Source organism: Protomyctophum bolini, assembly GCF_963924005.1.
Source record: "Protomyctophum bolini genome assembly, chromosome: 18".
Taxonomy (NCBI): domain Eukaryota; kingdom Metazoa; phylum Chordata; class Actinopteri; order Myctophiformes; family Myctophidae; genus Protomyctophum; species Protomyctophum bolini.
Window position 1 is genome coordinate 93,720 of NC_137879.1, and position 19,578 is coordinate 113,297.

At 38.9% G+C, this 19,578-nt stretch overlaps 2 protein-coding genes across 5 annotated transcripts in view; both read right to left on the reverse strand.

The window, feature by feature from the left end:
* Positions 1–1,397: 1,397 nt before the first annotated feature.
* Positions 1,398–13,657, reverse strand: LOC308333459 (uncharacterized protein). 4 transcript variants are annotated; one of them, XM_080789885.1, is made up of 5 exons: positions 13,564–13,657; positions 12,810–12,961; positions 5,384–5,516; positions 2,382–2,457; positions 1,398–1,756 (listed from the first exon to the last, which is right to left on the reverse strand). In XM_080789885.1, the coding sequence occupies exons 2-5, from the start codon at positions 12,941–12,943 to the stop codon at positions 1,629–1,631; spliced, it is 471 nt and encodes a 156-aa protein (XP_080646011.1). In that variant the 5' UTR covers positions 12,944–12,961; positions 13,564–13,657; the 3' UTR covers positions 1,398–1,628. The 4 variants fall into 4 exon arrangements, 2 of the variants coding, with proteins under 2 accessions (XP_080646011.1, XP_080646010.1); XR_013965807.1 differs by lacking the exons at positions 2,382–2,457; positions 13,564–13,657 and adding exons at positions 7,478–7,594; positions 11,521–11,632 and having other exon boundaries at positions 1,669–1,756; positions 12,810–12,950; XM_080789884.1 differs by lacking the exon at positions 13,564–13,657 and having other exon boundaries at positions 12,810–13,159.
* A 1,846-nt stretch (positions 13,658–15,503) lies between these two features.
* Positions 15,504–19,578, reverse strand: part of LOC308333460 (uncharacterized protein) — a 66,257-nt gene continuing 62,182 nt past the window's right edge. Inside the window, exon 6 of the mRNA XM_080789886.1 lies at positions 15,504–15,604. The gene's annotated coding sequence lies outside the window, so the exon portion shown is untranslated. The remainder of the gene's footprint in view (positions 15,605–19,578) is intronic.

Sequence of the window (19,578 nt, forward strand, 5' to 3'; positions counted from 1 at the left end):
GTAACCCTAGGCTATAGGTACATACTAGTAACTAGACCCTGTTGTAAACAAGTGTAATGCTTCATGGTGTCGTCCACTCACAGTCAACAGTCTTTGTATTGAGTTTGTGCTTAAAATGTACTGTAATTCTGCAAACTGTTAATAAATATTTCAATCAATCAATCAAAAATACGGACCACAAACTTATATTATTGTTAGTGTTATACAATTATATAAACCCTAACCCTAAATAATATTATATCATTTAGTAATAAAATGTTGAAATGTATTATAGTTGTATTAAATAATGTTATATTCTTTAATTAAACAATAAAATATTTATTTTTATTAATAAGAATGTGCCAGGTAGCAAATAAAAGCCGGACCACGCAACCCGGACCAGTATTTAACCCATTTTGGGCGGGAACCCCTTTGGTGTTTTAAGCATTATGTTATGCTTTAGCCGTTGAAAAATAGCAGATCTACAAGCTCATAGCACAGCACCGAGTGCAGCGCTACGAGCTTGTAGGTCTGCTATTTTTGAAATATCGTGAAAATGTGGTGCAAATCTTTGAATATATATTCTTTCAGAGGGAACATTTTTAACTCATACATTTGCTTCTGGGGAGGTCTCTGGAACAACATATTTTCAGATGGGGGTCGGCGGCAAAATACACATCATTCTGGGGGTCCTCGACATGAAATATTGAGCACCACTGATAGAGAAACATGAGGTATTTCAGACATTTTTTTAACTTCGACGTCAGGCCTAAATGGGTTAACTGAAAAGAAAGAAAAAGAAAACCTGACTATTATTCATAATAACTCACCACACCAGATTACTTAAAGTGCAAAGACATATTATGTTTATTGGTGGAGCTTTGAGCTGTGTGGTTTCCATGCCACAATGTAACTACACATATTCGTGTCTGTTGTCCAATAGTTGCTCCATAGATTAAAAAGAATATATATGTATGACGTAAGATAGTCTCCCTGTTGAGTTTCACTGTAAAGCAGGGCTCAAAGGCACACTTTTGGCACACATACTAAAGTGAACTAAAGGAGATTCTTGGGGAGACGTGAATTTAAAAATAAATCCACAGAGCAACTATATTTGGAGGTATGAATCTCACCAACACTTGGAGTTATCATGATGTTAACACAGCCCAAACCTCAAAAAATACGGGGAAGCAGCTTTTTGCTTCTACGGGTTGACGGCATGGAACAAGCTCCCACTGTGCCTTCTTCAGGAAGCCTCTGTAGACATTTTTAAAGCACAGCTCAAGACCCACTTCTACAACATTGCTTTTAATTTATCTTTTATTTTTTGTTATTCATGTCCTCACTGTATTGCATTACTGCTCATTGCAGATGCAGTGTGAAAGGTCGGGGGAAAATATTTGACTGGCTGTGACTGCAGTCTAAATGGGGCATTACTACATATCTGTAGTCTTGTTTCTCTTGTTGTCTCCTTGATTTGATAAGCAAGAAACACCAACACACACTCACAAAGTCACCCAAGTGAAAAAACAATAAATATACTTTAGTGACCAAAGTGTTCTTGTGCCTCAATGTCAGAAATGTGAGAGTTCACCGGAGGTGGGAGGAGCATTAAATGCCAACCTGGCTGAAAACACAATCTCCTCCCCTCAGTGGTGTTGGTGATGGCTCACGGACACAGACGGCGGCTGCAGTTTCTCAGACGAACGGTCTTTGCTCTCCGGGTCCAAAGCAGAGTCGATGTCCTGCGTCTGCTGTTTCATCCACATGTCAGTAACTGTGATAGAGAAACAAACAGAAAGCTATTGACCGACCGATAACATTGGTAATGATAAATATGGACTCATGTCGCAGTTTCACCGTTTGTACTTAGACATGCATGGCTTAATCTTTGAGACAAGAATATGCTACTAACCAACCAACCAACCAGGTAGCTCACAACGTGTCACGTTGAGAGCTTGTAGATTAGATATTTTCGGGGCGCAACCCAGCAATCTTTAGCTAGTGGAGATGCGGTGTAACGACATGGATTTCTAAACAAATTTGTTCAACGCAAAATGCTGTGTTTAAGTTCAGGAGACGTAAGTTCACGAGACTGCGGCCTTCTGGAATGGCATGGAAAGGAGAGGAGGGCATTTTGCATTTCTTCCACCATGTAGCAAACGCTGCATTCGTGGTCTGGAGAGGGCAGTTGTTTTACAGAAGGGTAAAAGGGCAGGGGCTGAAGCCCCCTTTGATGTCTGTGTGTCTGTGTGTGAATGAATAGAACACAACGTGTAGATCTATACATCCACTAACCTGCACCATGGAATGAATAGAACACAACGTGTAGATCTATACATCCACTAACCTGCACCATGGAATGAATAGAACACAACGTGTAGATCTATACATCCACTAACCTGGCGACATGCGCTGCGTACTTCTTCTGTAGCTTGCATATGGGGGCAGATTTATGGAGGAACTGCACGGCGATATCTGGAAGAGCAGCAAACAGACGTGATGATGAGACACATTAATCTCATTGAGAGCAGAGAGCAGATTCTACAACATGTCTTCTAAATCAGGGGTGGGCAACTTTGGATATGGACAGGGCCACACTCACTCCAGAGGGCCACACTGCATATACTGTTGTAGTAGCCAAGATAGAAGATCTACAGATCTACAAGCTCAAAACGTGTCGCAGTGTGACATGTTTTGAGCTTGTAGATCTTCTATTTTTGCTGTATTTGGATTGAAATATATTTTTATATTGAAAACTACTAGTAACTGGTGTACTGACCATGGTATTACTGTGCTTAACTGACCAGCCAACTGGCCTGACCAGAACCCCACAGAGATTCTAGGTTGTATTGTCAAGAGGAAGGTGTGAGACATGAGACTGAACAATACAAATTAACTTACGGCTGTTATCAAAGCAAACCTGGGCTTCCATAACACCTCAACAGTGCCACAGGCTGGTCACCTCCATGCCACGCCCCATTGATGAAATGGTTTGTTCAAAAGTAGCCCAGATCAAGTATTGACTGCATACATTAATATACTTTTTTAGTGGTCTCGTAAATATTCTAATATTTTGAAATAGGATTTTTAGATTTTCATGAGCTGTACGCCATACTCATCAAGATTAAAACAAAAGTCAGATACAAGGCCTGGTTACAAAATTAATTTGGAAGGGGGAACGACCAAGGCTGAAAAATACAATTATTTACCAAAGTAAACAACAAGGTGGATTTGAATTGCCCAATTTAGAATTATATCACATCTCCTTTGCCATCCGCTCACTTGAGAAATGGTTTTCCCAAGAAGAGAATATCCCATGGCTTCTGATGGAACGCAGTATAGTCACACCCTACAAATTGAATGAAGTTCTGTTCAGTGGCACATTGAGTAAATACTGCCAACAAAAATGTGGTCCTCTCATATCTCATTCCATTCATATATGGCAACAAGCCGAAGAAATTGGAAAATGGAATGTTAAATGGCACATACTGTACATACACCAATTTTTAAAAACACGTCATTGTGCTTAGAACGCAAACCCTTGGTCTTTCCATCCTGGTCCAGTTGTGGCATCCATACTTTATTTCATCTAGATTCATCCCATTATAAAAAAATCTAGAGTTGCAAATTGCTGCTAGTCTATCAACTAGGCTTGATAGATAGCCTGATATAGTCTGGGCTTTAAATGAACTGTACTGTACTTTGTTTGAATGTGTGAAAGGTGGTATATAAATAAAATGGCCTACTTGCTCAGACTGAGGTAACGCATATATATATATATATATATATATATATAGTCTGTATAATCATTAATAGGCTACTACTCATTGTTGGTATTTTGAGGTAAACCCACCTTTTCAGACTCCATCATGGCCCATAGCACTTACCCTACCCCCTTAGATAGCATTTGATACAGACTTATAGCATGTTATGAAGACAGCACTATAATTGCACTGTATGTAGTCATAGCACGTCATAGTACATATGTATAGCATAGTATAGTATATATGTATAGTTTATATGTATAGTTTAATTATATAGATATTCCACTGTTACTTTCTTAGGTTACGCATGTTTCATGATAAATGTTTTTATGTGATGTATTCCCATGCTTTTTTGTTCTTGCTTAATGTAAGTCGCTCTGGATTAAGAGCGTCTGCTAAATGCCTAAATTGTAAACTGACCTGAATGGAATGGTCTCTCTCTCTCTCTCTGTGTGAATATCTCTCTCTCTCTCTCTGTGTGTGAATGAGGTGTAAACTGACCTTAATGGAACGGTCTCTCTCTGGGTGTGTGTGTGTGTGTGTGTGTGTGTGTGTGTGTGTGTGTGTGTGTGTGTGTGTGTGTGTGTGTGTGTGTGCGTGCGTGTGTGTGTGTGTGTGCGCGTGTGTGTGTGTGTGTGAGCTACATAGAAGTGTCTATTTGTATGTCTCTAAATGTTTTGATGAATTGAACAATGTGGACCCTGTTGTAAACAAGTGTAATGCTTAACTGGGTCGTCCACTCACAGTTAACAGTCTTTGTATTGAGTTGTACTTGAAATGTACTGTAATTCTGCAAACTGTTAATAAATACTTAAATTAATCAATCAATCAGTGTGAGTGTGTGTGTAAATCTTTTTGATTGATTCAGCAATAGTATTTATTAACTGTTTGCAGAATTCCAGTACATTTAAAGTACAACTCAATACAAATACTGTTAACTGTGAGTGGACGACACCACCAGTAAGACGCGCAAACGCGGGAAGCGAACGCAGCTGAGACCCTGCAGATCATGTCTGTCTGTCTGTCTGTCTGTCTGTCTGTCTGTCTGTCTGTCTGTTACTGTATATGTGGACCTGGCCCCTTTTGTGCCCATATATGGAGCTGAGTGGACCTGGCCCCTTTTGTGCCCATATATGGAGCTGAGTGATTGCTGATGCAACACACTCCATATTTGGATAGCGGGACAGACAGACACACAGACAGACATGATCTGCTAGGTCTCATAGTAAGTGCTCACTGCGTTCGCAATAAAGCATTACACTTGTTAGCCCCTCTCGGGACCCCCTGGGTCAGCTCATTACTGTATTGTATACCCTTTAACAAACAAGTATTACACCAAGGTTTAACTGCTTTAAATGTACACTTTGAACAGTTTCAAGACCTCAAAGAAAGAGAAAAGAATAAAAGTAGGCCAGGGTCCAGCTAATGTTGAAGGTCCAAAGGCTAGATTGTCCCAAAAGGCGACAGCTCCCTCCTCTGGCCAGGATGAGTAACTGTAGGGCCACTTATGGAAAACAACACTTCACACTCAAGATAGCTCTTAAATGGTTATTTACACTTACTGATAGCCAGGGTGAGGTCTTACTGATAGCCAATAGGGGGAGGTCTTACTGATAGCCAATAGGGGGAGGTCTTACTGATAGCCAGGGTGAGGTCTCTGCGCTGCACGAATCCGATGAGCCTCTCAGACTCGCGGGACACGACGACCGGGAAGCCGTTGTAGTCGGTGTCCTTGATGAGGGTCTCCACGTCCTCCACCGTGGTGCTGTCCTAGAGGAGACAGGGTGTTACCACACCCTCTAGGTGGCGCTGTCCTACATAGGATGGCAATTATAAATGCGGCAGGTGCGCACAATGCAACTTCACCACTAAGAGCCACACTTTTACACACCCACTCACGGGTAAAAACTTTGACATCAAGGGCACCATAACATGCACGACCAAAAATGTGATATACTTGCTCAAATGCCCATGTTGGACTAGGATATGTTGGCAAGACCAACAGGGCGCTAAAGACGCACATGTTCGAGCATAGAAGCAGCATCCAGCAACCAAGATCCTAAAAAGCCCCTTTGGTTGCAATGCAGTTTCTGTCCTCTAAACACACAGTGGCCACTCTGAGATATCAGGGGGTTGAACCAGGGGGGCAGTCAGACAGATATTTTGTGAAGCCACTGAGGAAATCGGGATTTCCTGAAAGTTCATATAATGGGCCTGTTGTGGCACTGTCACTGGACCCAAAAGAACCCATAGCCCCATAGAAGTCCATGTATTTGGGCCCAACTTCACCTAGACTGTATTACCTTAATAAACATGGTCATGAATACTTTCTGCTTCCAGTCACTAGTTTAAAGTCTAATTTCTAATGTCATAATATTCTTTTTGGAAAATGATGGTCCCATTTATACCAGTAAGACGCGCAAACGCGGGAAGCAAACGCAGCTGAGATCCTGCAGATCATGTCTGTCTGTCTGTCTGTCTGTCTGTCTGTCTGTCTGTGTGTCTGTCCCGCTGTTACTGTATATGTGGACCTGGCCCCTTTTGTGCCCATATATGGAGCTGAGTGGACCTGGCCCCTTTTGTGCCCATATATGGAGCTGAGTGATTGCTGATGCAACACACTCCATATTTGGATAGCGGGACAGACACACACACACACACACACACACACACACAGACAGATAGACAGACAGACATGATCTGCTAGGTCTCATAGTAAGTGCTCACTGCGTTCGCAAAAAGAAATTACCATAAAGTCGCGTATGTTCTGAGGGGCGTGGCTACCGTTTACAGTCTATGATCGGGAGTCCCCTCCCACTCGAGTCAAAATAAAAACCAACGGAGAAGAAGGGGGGGGAAGTCCCGCCTCGTTGTCTGGGCCAGCCAATGGGCCAGCTGGGCCCAAACGGATCTAGAAAGATGGCGACTTACAGTGCAAGGAATTACTGGCTTCATTTTACGTCCATGTTAGACCCGGGGAACGCTTTGTCCATATCTTTTACAGTCTATGGGTTGAACATGTGAAATGCCCCATGCAGGCGAGGAGGGGATCTGAATAGATTGTTGCTACAACGTGAATCCTTTTGGATTTACACTTTAAATACAATGTCCCCAAAGGGAATGTACGAGGACTTCCCCATCAGCCATTTTTTTAAATAATTTCTTTATCGTATGCTGTATATATTTGAATTGTTGCCTAAGTAATAATACCTGATTATGTGAATCACGGTCTTAGATTCTATAATAATCATGATGTCTGTCACATTTTACAATTTACAATTTAGGCATTTAGCAGACGCTCTTAGGGCCGATTCATACTCCTATTTTAGAGACGAATATAATTCGGTTCGGCGCTGTAGAGCCTACAATGTGATGTCATTTGAGGTTCGGGGGGGGCGGGTACCGTCCTAAAGTCGGCTATTCGGTGCTACTGAAACATTTCTGACGAGCCGAAATAATTTCGGCACTACAAGCGTGCACTTGGCCTTGAGCCAATAGGTGGGCTGGGTAGTATGTCTGGTCGATGACGAGGCCGAGGAGGCGTGTTCTCCTCGGCTGTGTTCTGCCTCCTCCCCACTGGCTGTCTGGGCCATGACGCTCACCTGGCGGCTGGTTGCCTAGCGACACCCCACAATATGTTATAGTGTATATTGTATAGTGTTATAGTGTATATTGTATAGTGTTACAGTGTTATAGTGCAGTTGTATATATTTATAGGAGGGTTGACATACTGTGAATCAGGAGGTCCAGGTTCGTTACTGAAGTAAGGAGGATTTCCTGGTTTAGACCAGTCACTCTTCACAGACAGAAGGCTGGGAGTTGGAGACTCTGCTCTGTGGTGGACACTTCTGGAATCATACAGACAGAAATAACAATACATAAACAACAGAGACAGTGAATAATACTACTATTACTTTTGTGCATGTAATTAGCATAACAGTAGCTTGTATTCCATGTAGTACAAACGGTGCAATGGAATGATTTGCCCAAGGAGATAAAGACAAGTGCCTCTCTATACACTTAAAACTTAGGTCAGGATTGAGAAGGCGTTTTTAGAATCCTGAATGGGTCTGTTGAATTGAGCAATTGTAGAGGGTCCTCCTCAGGAGAGCTTTGATGCTTCGGTGTCCGTGAAGAGATGGATGGGAGAGGGACTGAGAGTCAGGAGACCACATTTTAAATCCTGGCCCCAGGACAATGCATGAGTTAAAAATCACACCCGATGGGCTCGGTATGGTTTTTCCTCTTACAGTACTGCCATGAAAGGCAATGTGTTATTGAACTTTGAACAATTGAAAAATATGTGTATGTGCATAGATAACAAGGACTTTTTTAGATACCTCCAAATACGAGAGTACTTCATGGGGGAGGTGAAAGCATCCGAGCCGGTGGCCTCAAACCATCTCATACAGGTTTTTATTCAGGCATATAAGCAGGAGTCCAAAAGAGTAGTGTCCAGTATATATAATGCCCTGGTTTCAGCTAGGTCTAACTCCACAGAGTACATTAAAACTAATTGGGAAAAAGAGTTGGAGATTACCATCACATCAGAAGAATGGGCAAACATGTGCAAAACACAAATTACATCCACCAACTCAAGAATGTGGAGAGAATTCTGTTGGAAGAACTTAATGAGATTTTTTATTACTCCAAAAATTAAATCAAGACAACTGAAAACAGAACAGCCTTGCTGGAGACAATGTGGCCACAAGGAAGCGGGCCACGCTCATATTTTCTGGTCTTGTCCTAAAATTCAGAAATACTGGCAGGATATTCACTCCACTTTGGAGACCATTCTGTGTTTTGAGATACCTCTGTCTGTTTCTTTTCTACTATTGGGAAATATCCCTGAAGAGTTTCTAACACATGATAAATATTTAATCAAGATCCTCTTAGCATCAAGTAAAAAAGCAATCACACGACGCTGGTACCAACAGGACCCACCAACGAAAGATCAATGGATGGACATTATTGAGGAACTGCATTCTATGGAAAAACTAACATTCATACTTAGACTACAAGAGGATCAATTCTATAAAAAATGGGAAAAGTGGAATCTCTTCTCTCAGCCTAGCGATATTGCAATAGAATTTCATTGAATGTTTATTGTAATATGAAAAATGCAGCCTTTTTTCTTTTACTTTTTGTCTTTTTCTTCTTGTTAGTTGAGTTTTTGTCTGTCTGTTCTTCCTTCAATAAAAATTAAGTGGGAAGTGAGGTGCTCCTATAATTATATATCATCATACGTCATATTTGGTGGACATTTGATCTAATTTCTTTCATTCTCAATAGCAAATATTGAGACCTGTGGGGACAAGCTGTATAGCAAAAAAGGGAAGGGAAAATGTTCATGGTGGACTGAATACATTTCTCCATGGTCTGAATAAATAAGTTTCATATTTTATTGTTAAACCTTAACCCGGCATGTGATGAACTCTGCAGTGCTCAGTGCTCAGAAATGCAATGTCTTAATGCCACAGTTAGGTATGCACGTGACTAATGCACTGACATGGAGATGTTTACAAGTGTTAATTGGTATACTGCGTTATACTCTTTTATTAATACAATGTATTGCGTTATATATATTGTCTGTGCTCCTTACTTTTTGGGTAGGTGCTCCTAATTTTTTTCTAGTGCTACTAACTTTTTAATTTGGGAGCACTGGTGCTACCAAGAAAAGTTAATTTCGAGCCCTGGGTTCACAGACATGCCGGTCTGACAGACAGACAGCAATCACTAGGGCTAATTAGCCCTATAAAAAGTCCACATTATGGCATCAGTGCAATTCGGCCAGTCTATAGTTTTAAGCCAGATCACCTTAATTAATTATAATATGGGCAACTGTAGCTGTGTAGGCTGTAGGCTACTACATTGATCTCATCATGAGATCAATCATGTTTGGTGACAAATGTCCCGCAAATCATTTTAATATGACGACATCATGCAATGAACCTGCACAAAGAGGATATAGGCTACCCGCCGTATATGGTTGAACATTTAAATAGCTATATGCCTACCTACGTGTCCATGATCAGAACAAATCCATTCTCCACATGGCATTTAGACAGATGACAGTGAGATGATATTAATCTATTCCCTGCATGAATCAATGCAGCTCTGATATCTATTTTACTTCTGCAGGCGAGTGTGCAATTGTTCTTTCATATTTTTATAACCCTGCAGTGCAGTCATCAGTAAGGGCTTTTATCATTGCCGAGTTGTAATATAGCATTTGGTCGTGTGGTGAACAGTACAAATTAACTTCTTTCTCATTATGTGAAAGTAACTGTAACATCAGTTAACTTATTAATGTTCTGACATTTAACAAGGAGTGAAGCAATGCGTGCCAAGTTGGCAAGTTTAGTTTATAATTATATACAACTTGCGCTGTTTACTTGAAGATCTGTCCGTGCAGAGACCCTCCTGTCAAAATGAACTGCTCATCGCGGCTGTTGTATAAAATTTAAAGTTTGGGAATCCTCTGTGCAGGCTATGATGACGTATTTCGATATTTCCTGTTGCCTTATATTGTGTTGAATGGGCATGGATGTTCCAACTAACCAGGCGACACCAGGCGAATCGCTTGGGAAAAATGCGGAAAGGATACACTCAGCGATTCGCAATTGAAGTGATTACACCATGCAGGTTCCCTGAATATCACAGGAGCGAATCGCAGCTTGATCGGACGGATAAATACGATATCATATTACGCATCTATTTACGCATCAGTTACACTCTGGCGTATTTCTCCTTTGTGAATGAGGAGAGGACCATAGTGTGTATATTGTATAGTGTTATAGTCAGGGCTGCACATAAGCGGTGCGCCAGTGTGCATGCGCCGTCAAAATTCATAATGCGCCGGGAAGCGCTTCTGCACCAACAGCTTACAGCTGGGGCCACACAGAGAGCATTTCGCACTGACTGCCACTCAAAGTACCGTAGCTACTACTGGCTAATCACAGAACGTCTTGCACAAGTGCACTGGCCATTGTGGCTAATCACAGCGTGTCCTTAGTCAAACGAGGGAGGATTCCATGCTGCTCACTGCTTGTTTTCCAGATGCTGGAGCAAGTGTGCGATGCCGTTTCTCACGGACTGGCACTGCTGCTGCACAATATGAAGCTTATCAACATGACAACAGCGTTCCCCGACATACTGTCCCTTATTATCGTAAAGTCGGGTAGTGTACACTGTTTATTTTGCACCGAGGAGCAATGTGTGTCTGTCTGACTCTGTGTTGACTGTGTACATTGCCTCAGTCAGGGAAGCCTGACGTATGCTTCGCCGTACGACGTGTCATATGTTAAACAAATAGCCGATCTGCAAGCTCACAACGTGTCGCCTCCGCAACACGTTGTGAGCTATTAAATAATTTAAAAAAAGAAAGTATCTAAATATTGCTTTGATGCTCATATTATCCTTAGGAAGTATTAAGAAGTTTGTATTAGAATATGCATGATATAGGGCTGGAATACACATGGACCTATAGCTGCAATTTGCAACTCTAGATTTTTTTAAATAATGGGATGAATCTAGAGTTTAGTTGCAATACTCTCCATTGACTCCCCAGTCCCCACTTATCCAATAAATATCGCTTTGCTATAAGGTATTCATGCATCCCTCTTTTATCCATCCGGCGAGACGGGTCGCCGCATTTTAAGAGCACCAGTAACTCCTCCAGGTGCTCCTCTGAGTAGGCTACTAGACCAAAAAAGTTGTGTGCAGCCCTGGTTAGTGGTTATAGTGTGTATATTGTACAGTAGGATTCACATACTGTGTGTGTGGAGGTCCAGGTTCATTACTGAAGTCAGGAGAAAGTCCTTTAGACGCGTCTCTTCATAGACATGTAGCTGGGTGTTGGAGACTCTGCTCTGTGGTACAGACTTCTGGAATCATAACATTGTTTGTGTTAATGACATTGTCAATTCTTTTTTTTATTTGTATTATTGTTACATTTCATTTTATTTATACAAGGGTAACATCTTTTAGTTTCCTCTGACAACATTGCAGCAAAAAGAAAACTAAAATTGCAAAAAACATTATATAAATTGTTTTGTTGTAGTTTTACTATGCATGTAAAATACTGTAGTTACATGGCCTGGCCAAGAGGGGGCACAAGTACACCAGATTAGGACTAGGCAGTCAGTAGGAGGCAGAGCCATATAGATTGATCTTAAATCCCTTTATTTTAGTTTTATAGTAATAGACAATAGTACAACATAAACATTACAGAGACTTTAGTTGTCACTGTACAATACTTACTAAATATACAATACAATAACCGGGGATAGTTTAAACATGGCTTGTTGCATATACTGTACACAATCACATACTGTACATATTACTGTTCACATACTATACATGCACACAAGCAGCCAGCCTGTCTACTGAACACCACACTGATTTGTACCACTTCATTCACAAACTGCACACACAGTAACTTACAATCTGTAGATTAACTTTGAACAGGATTCATACAACATTATTAGATGTTATGTCTTGTTTTTGTCATTCATGTAACTTAGCATGAGATCACAAAGTTGTATTATAGTGTTGTGTATATCAGTGGTTCCCAAAGTGGGGTCCGGGGACCTCCAGGGGTACTTGAGGGAGTTCCAGGGGGGACCCAGCTAGATGATAGTTATGAACCAACTGGACCCTTATGGGACTGTAACTCAGAGACCCGTTAGGGTCCATTTGGTTCCATTTGTACACTCTCAGAGTTAAATTAGCATTGATTTTACAATATAAATTGGGGGTCCCAGAGATAGAAATGCCATTAAATGGGGATATGTAGACTAATGCATGTGAAACTGGGGGTCCTTGAAATTAAACGGGTTGAGAATCACCGCTAGAGCCGTACAAATCTTCTCTTATGGGGGTCCCTGGCATATATTTTTTGGGGGTCCTTGACGTGAAAAAGTTTGGGAACCGCTGGTGTATATAATGCTGCTGCATTGTCTGAAGGAAGCCAAGTTTCACTCTTATGTACATGTAGTGTACACAAGATGGAAGAATAAAGTACAACATTGAACCTTGAATTGTATAGGAGGATTCACATACGTTGTATCTGGAGGTCCAGGTTCATTACTGAAGTCAGGAGGTTCATGACTCTTCATAGACACAGATGGAGGCTCTGCTCTGTGGATGTGATGTTTGTCAGCTCCCTCCTCCTCTCTCTCCTCACACTGACTCATCTTTGGTCTTCAGGAAACCTGTCAAGATTACAGTCACAATACACCAGGAAACAGTCAATGCTGGCCTAGTCCAGGCACATGCCACATAATGCCACATAATAGGCTCTTATTGTCGCGTCAGCTCGTCGCTTGTAACTATCAACAAAGGCACAAAAGCCAAAAAACGAATCTTAAAAAAATGAGAGGAAATGTTTGCTGTATACATAATGCGCGTGTGCACACACGCACGCACGCACACGCGCGCACACACACACACACACACACACACACACACACACACACACACACACACACACACACACACACACACACACAGACGTGCAGAGAATGTTAGAGGGGCTAACATTTCTAAAATCTCGCTCTCAGCGGTTCTTGTATTTTTTTACTGAGGTTAATGTTAGGCATGATTTTGATTGACAGGAAACCGAGGAACATCATTTATATTAGCAGTATGATTCCAAACATGTGTCATAGGCTTGTGATTGTAACATAATAACTGCACCCATAATGTTTATGTCCTATGCATTTTTTCTTTTTTTTGTGGACCAAATAAAATAATTCAAATGTGTGTGTGTGTGAGGTCAGTATCTCTTGTCCTCAGGGGGCGTGGCCACCAGGACTTCCTGGTTGCTGAAGTCCAAGGCTGCAGTGAGGTGGAACGCCATGTTGGATCCAACGACCAAGTATTCTAGGAGCGCAAAGACGGTGTAGACTGTCACACACACACGCACACACACACACGCACGCACGCACGCACGCACGCACGCACGCACACACACACGTGTAAGAAAGAAACAGACAGACAGAAATTATTATAAAGAGGTGTCCAATATTAAAGTTTTTTTTTCCCCCTGCTGTCATTTTAACATCTGACTTCTGTGTTTCACCCCAGATGGTTTTTAAGTTGCTTGATTCAATATTTAGATATTTGATATTAACTTTACCTTCCTATATAAACCAATTGTAACTTCACACACGTCTCTGCTTCTGGTGACTGATATTGTCCTTCTAATGAACGTTAGACTGGTTGAAAAAATGAAAACACACGTCTCTGCTTCTGGTGAAAAACGACGGTGCCATACAAAGTTAATACACCATTGCACATAAAAACAACTCCAGGGTGTCTAATGAAGTACTGTCACCTCATAGACACATGGAAAACTGGAAAAATACAAAAATTGTGGCACTCCATCTTTAAGTAAATGTATGAAGTTACTTTCCACCACTGCCATTAACGAGAGCTTTCCAAAAGCAAAACGGTTAACCACTAAATCCCTACTTTATACTTAGACGTACAATGGTGTCTTGCTAACACAAGCTCACAAGACATCACATCACAACATGTTGTGAGCTTATAAATCTCATATTTTTGGCATTTCTGAAAGTCTAAGAAGTATAAGAAGTTTGAACAATTATGAAAATGTGCCCTCACCCACTGCCTGTTCGCTTCTTCTCGCCCTAAAACGATTCATAGTGCACCTGTATACCTACCTATACATTTCCCGGTGAGTTTGAGCAGGGCTTTGCTGAGCGATCCGGGATAGTTCAGGGACAGGTAGTCGACAGAGACTGCGTCTGCGGCCAGCGGGGCGTAAGTGACCGTCACCCGCAGCGACGCACCGGGAGCCACCTCCCCGTTGGTGACGTCACAGCTGAACTCTGACCCGAGCAGTGGTGAAGCACCAGGCAGCCGAGAGAGGGAGAAGGAGGTCATCACCTGGAGGAGAGGGAGGGAGGGAAGGAGAGTGGAGAGAGAGTAGTTAGGGAAAGTAAGCCAAATGTGTGACCAACCTGCAAAATAAATGCTTATACCAATAGCTTTCTTCACAAAATATGTTCATAAAAGGTGTCTACTATCACCTCTCAATTTGTTCCAACCCAACTCCCTTGGGAAACTTTGCGACAGGTGCTGAAAGTTCTAGTTCCAAGTACCATTAACAACCTGAACCTATATGCAAATTTACTAATTTCCATTTTGCTTTAAGTAGCATGTGACGTGTCAAACTATAGGGGTTTTTCATGATTCTGTTTTGCACAAATACATTTTAGCCGGCCCAGGCGGTGGCGTAACCGTTTGGGCACCCGACTAGTAATCCAGTCGCAGTGTGCCGCGGGTTCGACTCCCGAGCCCGACACGGCCTTTACTGCATGTCATCCCCCCATCTCTCTCCCGTTTCCTGTCAGCCTACTGTCTGTCCCTTCAAAAACCAATAAAAGGCGTAAGCCGCAAAAAATATCTTAAAAAAACAAAACGTTTTAGCCCAAGGAGAAAACCCCTAGTTTGACCCGTCACATGCTACTTAAACTAAAGCAGATTAAAAATGAGAACATTTTGCCTGCATATAGGTTGTTAATGGTACCCCAACTTTCAGCAGCTGTCACAAGGTTCGGTTGGAACAAATTGAGAGGTGATATTTGTGAAGAAAGCTATTAGTCATATTTTGCAGATTGGTAACTTTCGCTGACTAGAGAGAGAGAGAGAGGTACAAGGAGGATGCGTATACTGTGCATGTCTTCATTTTCTACTCACAGGGGAAGGATTGGTAACATCAAAGTGTTTCTGCACACTGACACCCACAGGTCCATAGCCGAAGTGGAGCGCTGCGCTGTCCACTTCCTGCTTCCTGTCTGAGCTCTTCAGCTGCAGATATGGGTACTTTGCTACAAAAGGTATATTAAGAAAATAACGGGGAAGAAAAAAAAGAAAGGAGTGCAGACGGAAAACCCAGGGCAAAAATAGGGCTGAAATTTACAAAATACTTTTTACAAAATACTTTTTACAAAATACTTTTTACAAAATACTTTTTACAAAATATTTTGGCAAAATATTTTGGCAAATTATTTTGGGGGCAAATTATTTAGCAGGCAAATTATTTTGCAGGCAAATTATTTTTTTAGGCAAATTATTAGGGTTTTGGCAAATTATTTTGGCAAATTATTTTGCAGGCAAATTATTTTGCAGGCTTTGGCAAATTATTTTGCAGGCAAATTATTTTGCAGGCAAATTATTTTGCAGGCAAATTATTTAGCAGGCAAATTATTTTGCAGGCAAATTATTTTGCAGGCAAATTATTTTGCAGGCAAATTATTTAGCAGGCTTTGGCAAATTATTTTGCAGGCAAATTATTTTGCAGGCAAATTATTTTGCAGGCAAATTATTTAGCAGGCAAATTATTTAGCAGGCAAATTATTTTGCAGGCAAATTATTTTGCAGGCAAATTATTTTGCAGGCAAATTATTTTGCAGGCAAATTATCTTGGCAAATTATTTTGCAGGCAAATTATCTTGGCAAATTATTTTGCAGGCAAATTATTTTGCAGGCAAATTATTTTGCAGGCAAATTATTTTGCAGGCAAATTATCTTGGCAAATTATTTTGCAGGCAAATTATTTTGCAGGCAAATTATTTTGCAGGCAAATTATTTTACAAAATACTTTAAAAAAAATACTTTTAAAAAAATACTTAAAAAAAAATACTTTTTACAAAATACTTTTTACAAAATACTTTTTGCAAAATACTTTTTGGCAAATTATTTTGGCAAATTATTTTGGCAAATTATTTTGGCAAATTATTTTGGCAAATTATTTTGGCAAATTATTTTGGCAAATTATTTTGGCAAATTATTTTGGCAAATTATTTTGGGGGGCAAATTATTTTGCAGGCAAATTTATTTTGCAGGCAAATTATTTTGCAGGCAAATTATTTTACAAAATACTTTTTACAAAATACTTTTTACAAAATACTTTTTACAAAATACTTTTTACAAAATACTTTTTACAAAATACTTTTTACAAAATACTTTTTGGCAAATTATTTTTTGGCAAATTATTTTTTGGCAAATTATTTTGCAGGCAAATTATTTAGCAGGCAAATTATTTTGGCAAATTATTTTGCAGGCAAATTATTTTGCAGGCAAATTATTTTGCAGGCAAATTATTTTGCAGGCAAATTATTTTGCAGGCAAATTATTTTACAAAATACTTTTTACAAAATACTTTTTACAAAATACTTTTTGCAAAATACTTGTTGGCAAATTATTTTGGCAAATTATTTTGGGGGGCAAATATTTTGGGGGGCAAATTATTTTGTCAAATTTTTTTGAAATACTTTTTACAAAATACTTTTTACAAAATACTTTTTACAAAATACTTTTTACAAAATACTTTACAAAATACTTTACAAAATACTTTTTACAAAATACTTTTTACAAAATATTTTGGCAAAATATTTTGGCAAATTATTTTGGGGGCAAATTATTTAGCAGGCAAATTATCTTGGCAAATTATTTTGCAGGCAAATTATTTTGCAGGCAAATTATTTAGCAGGCTTTGGCAAATTATTTTGCAGGCAAATTATTTTGCAGGCAAATTATTTAGCAGGCAAATTATTTTGCAGGCAAATTATTTTGCAGGCAAATTATTTTGCAGGCAAATTATTTTGCAGGCAAATTATCTTGGCAAATTATTTTGCAGGCAAATTATTTTGCAAAAAAATTTACTTGTTGGCAAATTATTTTGGCAAATTATTTTGGGGGGCAAATTATTTTGCAGGCAAATTATTTTGCAGGCAAATTATTTTTTTAGGCAAATTATTAGGGTTTTGGCAAATTATTTTGCAGGCAAATTATTTTGCAGGCAAATTATTTTACAAAATACTTTTTACAAAATACTTTTTACAAAATACTTTTTACAAAATACTTTTTACAAAATACTTTTTACAAAATACTTTTTGGCAAATTATTTTGGCAAATTATTTAGCAGGCAAATTATTTTGCAGGCAAATTATTTTGCAGGCAAATTATTTTACAAAATACTTTTTACAAAATACTTTTTACAAAATACTTTTTACAAAATACTTATTTTTTGGCAAATTATTTTTTGGCAAATTATTTTTTGGCAAATTATTTTTTGGCAAATTATTTTTTGGCAAATTATTTTGCAGGCAAATTATTTAGCAGGCAAATTATTGTTTTAGGCAAATTATTAGGGTTTTGGCAAATTATTTTGCAGGCAAATTATTTAGCAGGCAAATTATTTTGCAGGCAAATTATTTTGCAGGCAAATTATTTAGCAGGCAAAATATTTAGCAGGCAAATTATTTTGCAGGCAAATTATTTAGCAGGCAAATTATTTTGCAGGCAAATTATTAGGGTTTTGGCAAATTATTTTTTTAGGCAAATTATTAGGGTTTTGGCAAATTATTTCGCAGGCAAATTATTTAGCAGGCAAAATATTTTGCAGGCAAATTATTTTGCAGGCAAATTATTTAGCAGGCAAATTATTTTGCAGGCAAATTATTAGGGTTTTGGCAAATTATTTTGGCAAATTATTTTGCAGGCAAATTATTTAGCAGGCAAATTATTTAGCAGGCAAATTATTTTTTTAGGCAAATTATTAGGGTTTTGGCAAATTATTTTGCAGGCAAATTATTTAGCAGGCAAATTATTTTGCAGGCAAATTATTTTGCAGGCAAATTATTTAGCAGGCAAAATATTTAGCAGGCAAATTATTTTGCAGGCAAATTATTTAGCAGGCAAATTATTTTGCAGGCAAATTATTAGGGTTTTGGCAAATTATTTTTTTAGGCAAATTATTAGGGTTTTGGCAAATTATTTCGCAGGCAAATTATTTAGCAGGCAAAATATTTTGCAGGCAAATTATTTTGCAGGCAAATTATTTAGCAGGCAAATTATTTTGCAGGCAAATTATTAGGGTTTTGGCAAATTATTTTGGCAAATTATTTTGCAGGCAAATTATTTTGCACGCAAATTATTTTGCAGGCAAATTATCTTGGCAAATTATTTTGCAGGCAAATTATTTTGCAGGCAAATTATTTTGCAGGCAAATTATTTAGCAGGCTTTGGCAAATTATTTTGCAGGCAAATTATTTTGCAGGCAAATTATTTAGCAGGCAAATTATTTAGCAGGCAAATTATTTAGCAGGCAAATTATTTTGCAGGCAAATTATTTTGCAGGCAAATTATTTTGCAGGCAAATTATTTTGCAGGCTTTGGCAAATTATTTTGCAGGCAAATTATTTAGCAGGCAAATTATTTAGCAAAATACTTTTTACAAAATACTTTTTACAAAATACTTTTTGGCAAATTATTTTGGCAAATTATTTTTTGGCAAATTATTTTTTGGCAAATTATTTTTTGGCAAATTATTTTTTGGCAAATTATTTTGCAGGCAAATTATTTAGCAGGCAAATTATTTAGCAGGCAAATTATTTTGGCAAATTATTTTGCAGGCAAATTATTTTGCAGGCAAATTATTTTGCAGGCAAATTATTTTGCAAAATACTTTTTACAAAATACTTTTTACAAAATACTTTTTACAAAATACTTTTTACAAAATACTTTTTACAAAATACTTTTTGCAAAATACTTGTTGGCAAATTATTTTGGCAAATTATTTTGGGGGGCAAATTATTTTGCAGGCAAATTATTTTGCAGGCAAATTATTTTGCAGGCAAATTTTTAGGGTTTTGGCAAATTATTTTGCAGGCAAATTATTTAGCAGGCAAATTATTTTGCAGGCAAATTATTAGGGTTTTGGCAAATTATTTTGGCAAATTATTTTGCAGGCAAATTATTTAGCAGGCTTTGGCAAATTATTTTGCAGGCAAATTATTTA